This window comes from Pelobates fuscus, chromosome 6, assembly GCF_036172605.1.
Source record: "Pelobates fuscus isolate aPelFus1 chromosome 6, aPelFus1.pri, whole genome shotgun sequence".
NCBI lineage: Eukaryota > Metazoa > Chordata > Amphibia > Anura > Pelobatidae > Pelobates > Pelobates fuscus.
The window spans coordinates 283371810-283384275 of NC_086322.1; the positions used below are offsets into that span (position 1 = coordinate 283371810).

At 45.6% G+C, this 12466-nt stretch overlaps 1 protein-coding gene across 1 annotated transcript; it reads left to right on the forward strand.

The window, feature by feature from the left end:
• The first annotated feature begins 1284 nt into the window (after nt 1-1284).
• Nucleotides 1285-2553, forward strand: FAM187A (family with sequence similarity 187 member A). Its single transcript, XM_063425893.1, has one exon. It carries the CDS (start codon nt 1285-1287, stop codon nt 2551-2553), a length of 1269 nt encoding a protein of 422 aa, XP_063281963.1.
• Nucleotides 2554-12466: the final 9913 nt, after the last annotated feature.

The window sequence follows — 12466 nt, forward strand, 5'->3', positions numbered from 1 at the left end:
AACAGAGCTCCACAGCAATAATACTCCCAGTAATGTGTCTGAGTGGTCAACAGAGCTCCACAGCAATAATACTCCCAGTAATGTGTCTGTGTGTATAACAGAGCTCCACAGCAATAATACTCCTAGTAATGTGTCTGAGTGTATAACAGAGCTCCACAGCAATAATACTCCCAGTAATGTGTCTGAGTGTATAACAGAGCTCCACAGCAATAATACTCCCAGTAATGTGTCTGAGTGTATAACAGAGCTCCACAGCAATAATACTCCCAGTAATGTGTCTGAGTGTATAACAGAGCTCCATAGAAATAATGCTCCCAGTAATGTGTCTGAGTGTATAACAGAGCCCCACAGCAATAATACTCCCAGTAATGTGTCTGAGTGTATAACAGAGCTCCGCAGCAATAATACTCCCAGTAATGTGTCTGAGTGTATAACAGAGCTCCACAGCAATAATACTCCCAGTAATGTGTCTGAGTGTATAACAGAGCTCCACAGCAATAATACTCCCAGTAATGTGTCTTTAAACTACAATAAATGTGTTTAGAAATCAGTCTGTGTAACTAAGATACATTGTTCGTGTTCTAAATTATAATTCTGTTGCATGAATTGTTATTAGTAAGCTACTTAAAATGTATCAGAACAACCCACCCCTGACCATACCCCCAACTCACACCTCCAAAATAAAAGTGTTCCTGTTTGTGCATTTGAAATGTTGAGAGGTATGTATTAGCAGAGACTGGGGTCAGAACTTGGGAAGAAGGTGGTGGGAGCAGCAGGTAACCGACTTTTCACTATGCCATCGGTAGGTGACTTTTGGAAGATGTAGTTCGCAACATCTGGAATGCCAAAGGCTGCTTACCCCTGCCCTAGGCCCTTGTGACTATCTGGTTCTGCACGCTAGCAATTCCTGTTTTACCAATTAAGTTGGTTGCATTGATGAGCCGCAGGTGAATTGGTTAAACTACCAGCTACCATTGGTAGTGATGTAGGAGTTCTAGAATGTGATGTGGAAATTCCAGATTGTGATGTAATTAGTCTCCATGGCAACACAATAAAACAGTACATCTGCCATAACACAGGAGGCGCGAATGTTTGAACAAGTTAAGATCCTTGTGAGTTATTTTACATTCAGGATTTTGCAAAGAAAACCAAAAACAAAGAATAACTTTCGCATTTTCTATAACTTATTTAAAGACCTTTTTTATTTGAAAGATATTTTTGAAAAGATACTGTCCTCTACTTTTATCACAACCTTCCTTATCTCTTTGGGAGTTTTAACCGAAGATGCGCCTAAATGCACATGCAAACATCTTTCTTCTTTTTGATGCTTTCCTGTTGTACATGTTCCCAGCAGGGAGCTTTGAAATCGCAGAAAAAGAGGACATTTTCAGGGTAGTTCCGTGTCCTGCTTTCATTATTTTCGACATTGCTGCATTTCTTGAAGGTATGACCATTGAACTTCCATGTCATTGTAAACCAGAGCAAATAGACTCCGTGGTGTGGTACTACCAGAAGGAAATTGGGGATAAATCGACCCGTGTGCTAACAGACTTTGGTGGAACAATTGTGACTGATAGTGAAAACATTCACAGTGGAATTGATCTCCTCCTCAGGTTCAGTATAAGAATGTTTAGTCTAATTGTCTTCCAGTCTCAACCTGAAGACTCAGGTTATTATATATGTGGCTCTCGGGAAGGTCAATACTTTTATGGGTATAATGTGGACATCCAGAAAGTCACTGGCATATTAGTTGCATTTGAAGATCAGCAAGGTCACCCACAAGGTAATCTGGTGATGAAAGATTTTAAAGTTTTTACCTTGTTTTGGGATTGGACCATTTGTGACCGCTGTAACGTAAGAGGAGAGCAAAGGAGAGTGGGTCTGTGCTATATCCAAAGTAAGTACCTTTATCCAAGGTACCGTATTACAGAAGAAAATGTGGCTGCCTGTGGCTCTGGAGCAGTAGACTCAAGATTCAAGATGTATTTAGCAGATCGGAAACCAGAGTTAGCAATTAGGAGCTGTGATGCCCCTTGCTACGTTAGAAAAAAAGGTTTTATGGGTGCTCTTCAACATATGTGGCACCTCACTGCTACAGTAACGAAATTCCTGTTACGGCTTGGCAAGGTGCCCCTTCAGGTGCATTTACATGCTTTGGGAAGCAGTCTTGCCCTTGCATGTCCTGGAGCCAAACCGCACTTTGCTGTTGCTTGGGACAAGGGTAAGAATAGGATGTACCTTGCAAAGTACCTTCTTGGAAATAATGCCTCTATGAGAATCTTCATTGACTTTGGAAACCATCTAAATATTCACTATGTACAAAGAAATGACGAGGCAACATACACCTGCTGGCTCCAAGGGCGGCGAAAGGCCAGGTTCCGCCTGGTTGTGGAAACAGATTTAAATCGAAATCGCAAACTAACGGATGTGGAATCTATTTTTGCAATGAAGGTCATTGGCTATAGCATCCTTTGTTTCACCATCATATTCATATTAGCCAACTGCTTAAAGGTTTGTAGCTACAATTTCAGAATCATTCCATTTCTGAACTGATTTCAGGAGAGCCTCTTTTGGTGGATGATAACATGATGAAACCGTATTATTAAAAAAAAATACCATCTAAATGTTTTCCTTTATCTCCATAATGTGTTGCATTTAATATATAAGCATTACAAATATAGTCTCTATCTTAAAAGAACACTGTAGGCATCATAACTACTTCAAATGGTTAAAGTAGTTATGTTGCCTGGAATCCATGTGTGCTGGGTCCTGCGTAACTGTTAAACGGTTTATTCAATGTTTAGCAGATATACTCGGTACTAGACAACATGCTACCTACCACCCAATGAAATTTTACCACATGACAGGAGGCTTCATATTTGCATATCTTTCTTTACTGAAAACTCCAGCAGCATAGAAACAGTAACAACCAATCAGAGAAAAGATATGCTGCCCATAAAAGGGCCTGTCTATGACATCATTTCCTCTTTCTTTGCTGCTCCAGCCATTAACAGGTCAGAGTATTTTGCCTTGTGCAAAGATATTTGCTGTATACCTGTTTTTTAATTGTGTACTATATATTTTATATAACATGTGTTTATCCTTGCCCTGACTGCCTGTACCTGCTTCCCCCACTCTGCTCTGTGACCGTTTTTTTCTCACTTTTATTTTTCCGGCGATCCGCGGGCGGCGCGGCTGCCTGTGCCACGCTCGCCGCGCGGACCTGCCTCTATCTAGCGCAGGGCTATTGTGGGGTGACGGGTGGAGGGTAGCCAGGGCTTATTCGAGTTTTCCGCCGCGTTTTTTCCTTGCAGATCGCGGCCGCGAGCGGGAACCCCTTCCCCACGCGGCCGGCGGCCATCTTGGATCTCGCGGTTATCGCGAGATCCGCGGCGGCCTCTCTCTGCGGTTCGGTACTCACCGACCGCCGTATCGACACCGGGGACCACCATCAGTGTGTCTCCCCGGTCTCCTTTCACTCCCAGCTCCTGCACCACATGCAGGGATAGTTCCTTTTTTGTGCTTTATGTGTCATGCACTCTGTCTCACTGAGGGTGCAAGATTTTCTCCACAACATTGGTTTACTATGTGTACATCTGCCTCACTGTAAGGCAAGGGTTTGCATGCAATAATCTGAAGGCTCATAAGGCTACCGTCCCCTCAATGTGACTACTATTAAAGGGACATACATACATATACACATATATATGTTATCACCCCTCAGGGGAATTTACTGACACTACCAACCCTCCAGGGTATATCATTGGGTACCCCTCACAGGGTCCTGTTAAATTACTGCACCCAAGGGTGAAATTTATGTGGGTGTCCTCTGGGTATTTTTCATGGCACACCACCTGGGGTGACCCCCCAGTCACGCATGCAGGGCGCTACGGCCCCCCCTTTTTTTGGTTAATGTGGGTGTCCTCTGGTTACCACGGCACGCCACCCGGGGTGAACCCCGAGAATATGCACTAGGGCGTACCTAAGTCTGACTTAGCCCTTTGGATAAAAAATACGTGCATAAAAGCCTTCTATACACGACTATATTGTCTACGTTTGCATACAAAAAACCTCCACGGTTCTCCCCACTGAACCTTGTTCTCGCCCCACAGGTTTGACGCTACTTTTTGGTCATGGAAGACACGCAAAGCTCAGATTTTCAAGCCATGATCAATGCCGCCGTGGCGGCTTCCGTGGAAAAGGCCCTCTTGCGAGCCCTCCCCCACAGCCATGGTGATACTAGCCCTTCGGGACGCATGGAAGCGTCGGGCTCTGAGACGTCCAAGACCAGGCGACTCAAGAAACCTTTGAGCCCCCCCTCCGCCAAGGCGAAGAGCAAGGTGCCCGCCAAACGGGTCAAGGGCGCGGACCAACAACCCGCACCCCGCGCACCCCTGTCCTCGGACGAGGACGACGCCTACGACCCACGTGACCTAAATGTGGTGGATGAATGGCAACGGGAGGGTTCACCCTCGGACAACGAGGACTGGCAGGACCTGCCACCCACTTCTTCGACTTATGTCAAAGAGACCTTTTTGGACGGAGAGGCCGATGACAGCCACACCGCCGGTCCGTCCGGGGATGGCGTCCTTATGGACGAGCAGGGCTTGCCGCTGTTTGACCCACGCACCATCCGACACCCTCGCTCCTCAGAGTGGACACTGCCAGAACATCTGGCAAAATTTATTCATTACTGGCTGCGCAAGCCATTGGAGAAGGAGGTGCGGACGCGCCTCCGGGCCGAATGCCCCAGACCCCTGATCCCCGACAAGGTGGCACTAACACCAGAATTCGATGATACGATGGTAGCCTTTATGTCACGCTCGGGCAGAGACCCGCGCAAAGGGGTTGAAAAGGGCATCAAGGCAGCACAGGACAAAGTGCTGGACCTACTGGGTCCCATAGCCAAGATGTTGTATCATGCTGACATGGCCCTCAATCAAGGATCGCTACTGGACCCCCATATCATGCGCGAATGGGCCCAACGCGCAATCTGTCTGCTGGGCAACGCCAACGCAGCGCTTTGTGTCGAGAGACGCAGATCGGCTCTGATCAGAATCGACAGCAAGCTCCTGGAACTGGGAGCCAAGGAGTTCGGGCCTAAGGCCAAAGGTCTTTTATTTGGCGATGCCTTCATTTCTGAACTGAAACGACATGTGAACTTATTCACAACTTTGAACAAGGCCCAGACCTCACTCAGACAAGTGTTCCACGCTCCTCCAGCTAGAGGTGTTTTTGGAAGGGCTGGCCGACAGCGGAACCGTGCCGGCAGCCGATTTTGGACCTCAGGTTCCAGGGCGTTCCCACAGACGCCAACCTTCTTCCCGTCCGCCTCACAAAAATCCTCTACATTTCGAGGCGCAGGAAGGTCCAGAGGTTTCAGGAGCCGCGGACGCGGCCGCTTCAATAATGGTGAGTCCCTCCATACGTACATTTGCCCCAAAGTTTATTGCAGGCAACCTGTCTTCTTTTTTCCAGAACTGGACACGGATCACCAGAGACGCCTGGGTCCTCCAGACGGTACGCGGTTTCGTAATAGACTTCACCGCACAACCTGTCCAAACCGCTCTCCCCCCCCCGATACACATGTCGGCAGAACAAAACCGACTGGTGGACGAGGAGATCCACTCGCTCTTCGAGAAGGGCGCGGTTCAGTACGCGCCAGACGGGGGAGGCTTTATAAGCAATATCTTCTTGGTGAAGAAGAAAACAGGCGAGTATCGGCCGGTTATCAACCTCCGACAACTAAACGCCTTTGTGGCCTACAGACACTTCAAGATGGAAGGCATCCACCTTCTACAAGACCTGCTCGTCAAGAACGACTGGTTTACGCGCCTGGACCTCAAAGACGCGTATCTCACGGTTCCCGTGGACAGAGACTACCGCCAGTTTCTCCGCTTCAGATGGAGAGGACGGGTATGCCAATTTACCTGTCTGCCATTCGGCCTCAGCTCGGCTCCGTGGTGTTTCACGAAGCTATTGAGACCGGTGATGGCTCACATCCGTACAAGGGGCATACGCTGTCTCGTATACTTGGACGATTTGCTGATTTTCTGCGAATCAGCGTCCAGGCTACGATCGCAGACGAACTTTGTAGTTCACTTACTAGAGTCCCTGGGATTCGTGGTGAACACGCAAAAATCGTCTCTCACTCCATCCCAGTCAGTGCAGTTCCTGGGGTTCGACATCGATTCGAGAGAATGCGTCTTACGCCTTCCCTCGAAAAAGATTGCCTCAATAAGGAAGGAAATCAGGCGAGTCTTGAAGATGGACTCAATGCCGCTCAGGATGCTCGCCCGGATTGTAGGACTCCTGTCCTCATCCATTCAAGCGATATTCCCGGGCCCACTACACTACAGGGCCATGCAACGGCTGAAAGCGGGATACTTACGCACCGGACATTCCTACGACCACTGGATCCCACTCACTCGGGAGGTGAGATCAGAACTGAGATGGTGGTTGCTACACATACAAGCCTGGAACGGCAAGGCGATCTTCGGCCCCTCCCCGGACTTCGTTGTGGAATCGGACGCCAGTCTATGGGGATGGGGCGCCAACTGCTCAGAGGCCTCCACAGGGGGCCCTTGGCAAGGGGAGGAGACCGGTCTGCATATCAACTGCCTGGAGTTGATCGCGGGCTCCTTCGCCTTACGCAGCCTGGCCAAGGACAAATCGAACTGCTGTATCCTGCTCCGCATGGACAACATTTCGGCGGTGCAATACAGCAACCGCCTGGGCGGAGCGAGGTCCAAAGACCTGACCGAAGCTACGAAGGACATCTACAGCTTCTGCATGCAGAGGAACATCACGTTACAGGCGGAATACCTCCCAGGGGTCGCCAACCTGACGGCGGACTGGTTCTCCCGGCACTGGAGAGACACCAGCGACTGGACGCTCAACAGAGAGATATTTCAGTCACTGCGACAACGGATGGGTCCGCTATCAATAGATCTGTTCGCATCGAGGACCAACCACCAACTGCAGAGATACTACAGCTGGCTTCCGGATCCGATGAGCGAAGCGGCGGACGCTTTCCTGCAGGACTGGCCCTCACACGGAGCCTACGCTTTCCCTCCATTTTCGATGATCCCACGAGTGCTACGGTACTTACGCACCCACAGGACTTCGGCTCTACTCATAACGCCCCTCTGGCAGAGTCAGCCGTGGTTTCCGGACCTCCTGGAGATGTCCCACGACACTCCCGTGCGACTCCCGACCTTCCCACTCCTGCTGTCGGGACCTCGAGGGGAACCTCATCCCCTCGTCCTGGAAGACCAGTTGGAACTGGTGGCTTGGACGATTTCAGGGGATCCTGGTCAGTCCACGGCCTATCGCAGTCTACTAAGGACCTCCTTTGGGATTCGTGGGCCCCGGGCACCAGGAGATGTTACATTTCCGCTTGGTCAGCCTGGAGTGATTGGTGCGTGGAGAGGGATTCCGATCCCTTTACTGCCCCTATCCCGCTGATACTTAACTATCTTGCCCATCTCTTCTCGACTGGTAGATCATTCAGATCCCTTAACGTGATCAGATCGGCCATTTCAGCGGCTCACATCCCAGTACAAGGCAGACCGGTGGGTCAGGACCCGCTGGTGTGTCGCCTACTGCGAGGCGCTAGAATGACGAGACCCCCAGCGCCCAAATATTCCAACCTTTGGCAGGTAAGTAAAGTACTGGACTTTCTGAGAGGTTGGCCGGACAACCCGTTTCTATCTCTGAAACAACTCTCAGCAAAATTGGCCCTTTTGTTGTGTCTGGTCTCCTTTCGACCGGTGTCTGACATTAGGGCCTTTGACGTGGACGGTTTCTCTCTCACTCCAGAGGGAGTCACCTTTTCCATTGCGAGACGGACTAAATCGGATACGCCCTCTGTATCCTATCCATACTTTGAATTGGACCCCAAACTGTGTGTTGTCAAGACACTCAAGAGATACGTAGAATGCACAGCCTCTCTACGGCAGGTTCCGACGGGTCAACTGTTGATTTCCTACGTGAAGCCTCACGGACCAGTGTCTACGACCACCCTGGCCAGATGGGTTCGCTGGTTATTACAACTGGTGGGAATCGATTCTAGCTTTGGGGCACACTCAGTTAGGGGGGCGGCGGCATCCCAAGCGTTCTTGGCAGGCGCCTCCCTAACCGACATTATGCGTTGCGCAGACTGGTCTAGGGAAAGTACTTTTCGGACATTCTATTTTCGCCAGGTTTCACATGCTTCCTTCACACTGGTTAGGCCTAAGCTTTAAAAATGCAAATATGAAGCCTCCTGTCATGTGGTAAAATTGAAGATTATATTAGCTTTAGTGTACTAATAATCTTAATTTTAGTAATGACAGGAGGCGAATATTTCCCGCCCTAGGGTTTTTTCTTCCCCCCCAGATATTTTGTTTTTCTTCAGGTATTAAGTCCTAGTGCTCAGGTAAGCATGCAGGTTACTACTGTATATGTTAGCATATGTTTTTTCGCATTGTTCTGGTTATGTATGGATTATTCATATCATCACTTTTTCATTTGATGTTGTGGTCATGTTACTCACGCTTCGTTTTGATAACCTAGTTTAAGTATAATACTTTGATGCCCTAGGTTTAAATTTCTACTCTTAATATATATTATTGTTCAGTTATACAATGGTTATGATATGCGGACACGTTTTCCACGCCAGAAACCTTTCACCTTTTTCTTTTTCTTTCAGCGTGAATATTCATTTCATGGGACGAAGAATCGTTTTCCACTGAGTCATATCATGGATTTACCTAAGTTCTTTATCGTTTTATATTGTTGAATCGTTAATCTGTATTGATATTTTATGTATTGACTGTTACCTTTTTTCGCCTCAAAGAAAGAGGAAATGATGTCATAGACAGGCCCTTTTATGGGCAGCATATCTTTTCTCTGATTGGTTGTTACTGTTTCTATGCTGCTGGAGTTTTCAGTAAAGAAAGATATGCAAATATTCGCCTCCTGTCATTACTAAAATTAAGATTATTAGTACACTAAAGCTAATATAATCTTCAATTATGGCAACGGTGGAGTTAAACTCTGACTTGGGACATAACCAGGGAGTGTCAGAGAAACACTGTCATTAACTCCACCTTCGCCATGTCGTCATTGTTGGCCCGGCTGCAGAGGACAATCAACTTTGCTAAACAGTTAGTAAACTTTTTAACAGTGACGCGGGACCCAAAGCCAATGGACTCCAGGCACCATAACCACTTAAATCAGTTGACATTGTTATAGTACCTTTAGTGTTTCTCTAAAAAGATAAATTAACAAAAAAAAATGTACTTATCATATTCACCATTCAAGGTAATGTTGCCCGTTTTGTATTAATTCAAACATTTCACATAATGTGTCTAACTCTTAAATAATGGGAGAACCACTGGACCCAAAGCCTTTTCCATCCACTTACCTTCCATTTGAGCCTTATGGGAAGTGTGGGGGCTCAAACTATACTGTTCTTAAAGATTCACCCAGAGATCTGTGCACTTTCTGTGCAACTGCTTCCTTGCACTATTTTTGCAGACAGGGATTATGATAATATGTACTTTTGCCATGTCTCCTTTAATCTACACCGCCATTTTGCAAATGAGCAGGTCAAGGAGATCTGTCTCATTGGGGACATCAGATAGCGATAGATTGGGGAGAGAGTTGGCAGACTACCAATTCCCAACATGATCTCCACTTCCTCTATTGTTGTGTTATGTGGTGTTTTCATGAGTATATAATTTAGGTTATAAACCGTTATTACGGACAAAGGGCTTTTTCAAGTCTTGTTAAGATTTACCAACAAACAGCTACTAATTTTAGGGAGTAGAGCAGTGTTAATTTTGGTCTGCAAATTAAAATTTAATTCAGTCATAGTCTTTTGACTATAAAGCCATGTTTGTTTTAGTCGTAATTTAGTCAACTGAATTGTTTAACCCCTTAAGGACACATGACATGATTCCCTTTTATTCCAGAAGTTTGGTCCTTAAGGGGTTAAATTTTAGGCTAGTGTCAGTCGACTTAAATCTAATGGGTTTAATTAAAGCCTCTATCTGTCTCTTTTGCCCCTTCTCCAGCCCATCTGTGTCTCTTTGTGTCCTCCCAGCCCCTCTAGGTGTCTCTCTCCCAAGCCCTGGACTGTCTCTTTTGCCCCTTCCACAGCCCCTCTGTGCAGTGTTAATTTTGTTTTATTTCCATTTAGTTTTAGTCATAGTCTTTTGGCTAAAAAGGCATTTTAGTTTTAGTCGTATTTTAGTCATCTGATTGTTTTAGTTTTAGTGGACTAAAATCTGGCCAAAATTGTTAGTCTACAAAATTAACACTGGAGTAGAGTCTGCACCGTATAAGCACTAGTAGCACTGCTTACAACCTCATTTTCATGCAATAAATTATGAGCTGTCACTATGTTATCAAAATTAAAACCTTAATGAGCTAGATGTAAAGAGCAGTTGACTGCAAACTCGACCTACACCCTATAGGAAAAAGAAACCCTTTATATTTATGTAGTTATACTTAAAGGGTTACTCCAAGTAACATGACCACTTCCGAGATGTGAAGTGGTCATGGTGCCTGGAGTCTGAAACACTACACATACGAGTTTCACCCATTTCCTGCCAGAGGTGTAACTCCACCTCCTGCAGCATCATAGGTCGTCAGAAGTTTATGTCAGTTCTGTGCAAATTTCGATGCAGAGACACTCATTTGCTGGCTGACAGTGGTCAGCTGATGCTCTCAGCCAATGAATGAGTGGCAGAATCAACATCCAGCTTCTGCAGCTTTAAAGAAGCCAGATGTCGTAAACCTGCCTACCGAGGACATCGAGTTCTGGGCAGCACCGGTTAAGAAGCTAAACCATTGTAAATCGGTTAGCCCCATTATCGGGGAATGGTACTAGGGTAATCTTTACATCAGCGGGCTGTAGTGGTTATGATGGTTGGAGTAATCATTAAGCCCTAAATCACATTTAAAAACATATCCGCCCTCAATAAAAAGAGATGTGTTCTAAAAATAAATAAAAGTTAAAGGTACGTGCATCTACTAACAGTTGTTTTTTTTAAACCAACAAAACAAATATACAAACCAAAATAAAGCGAGAAAAGTTTTGAGGAGTATGTAATAAAGGTTTATAAACTTAGAATATATTAGTAGAAAGTAGGTCCAGGCACTCAAGGTTTCTTCAAAAAGGCAAATTTATTGAAAAATGAGTGTGCAACGTTTCGACCTACACGGAGGCCTTCGTCAAGCTTTCACCACATTGAACTAATGCCATATTTAAAGGGTGTAAACTTTGACTATTAACACAATTAGTAAAAAACATATATCCAATCAATCAATTAAGAAACAAATAGTAAAAATACAGACAAATATTAAAAAAGAAAATAGGGCTAAATATTCTATTTGCTCCATATCTTCAGATATCCCTCCAGCTACCCATTGGAAACCAGAATTAAACACATGAACTCCAAATATGGTCAAAAGATGGAGCCTTCATTACTGCCAACCAGGCATCTATGCACTTGCCAACCAAAGGCTGAGTCGCCACCCGATACTGTATTTGTTCTGATGAGTAGAATCATTCCCTTGAGGCTTTTTGCTGTAAACACTGTCTTTTCAGAGAAAATGCAGTGTTTACATTACAGCCTAGTGATAACTCCACTGGTCACTCCTCAGATGGCTGCTAGAGGTGCTTCCTGGGGCAGTGCTGCACAGTGTGACTGCCATTCAGTGTCTCCACCCTCTGCATGGAGACACTGAACTTTCCTCATAGAGATGCATTGATTCGATGCATCTCTATGAGGAGATGCTGATTGGCCAGGTCTGTGTTTGACTTGTGCTGGCTCTGCCCCTGATCTGCCTCCTTGACAGTATCAGCCAATCATATGGGAAAGCACTGTGATTTGCTCGCAGAATCACTTCTGATGATGTCAACCAGCAGGCAGATCAGGGGCAGAGGCAGCAGCTGCAGACTTGAATGCAAATAAGATTTATTTAGAGAGGCGAGGGGGGGGGAAGGGGGAGGAGGCTAGATGGTGGTTTTAACATTATAGGGTCAGGAATACATGTTTGTGTTCTTGACTCTATAGTGTTCCATTAAAGTGAAGAAAAAATTGGTGTAAAAACATGAATTCCTCAAAATTAAATCAAGTAATACATTTCAATTGGACATGTAAATATAAAGGGCAATCATTCCTATAAAAAGGGCAAGATCAAAGCAAAGTGCATCAATGGATATACTGAATGTATCAATAATAAGATAAAGACTTTTATCAAAGGAAAAGACAAAGGAAAAGACAATATTGTTATTTTATTTAATATAAAATAGAATTTAAGTTAAAAGAATCACATGCCGAGTGAGATCAATTATCTGTGGACCAGGAGAGCTTAAACATTGGGTGAAAGAAAAAGAACCACCAACACCCTTAACATGTGAAACCCTGGAAGAGATATTAAAAAAATGTTTATAAAGAGATAACTAAAATAT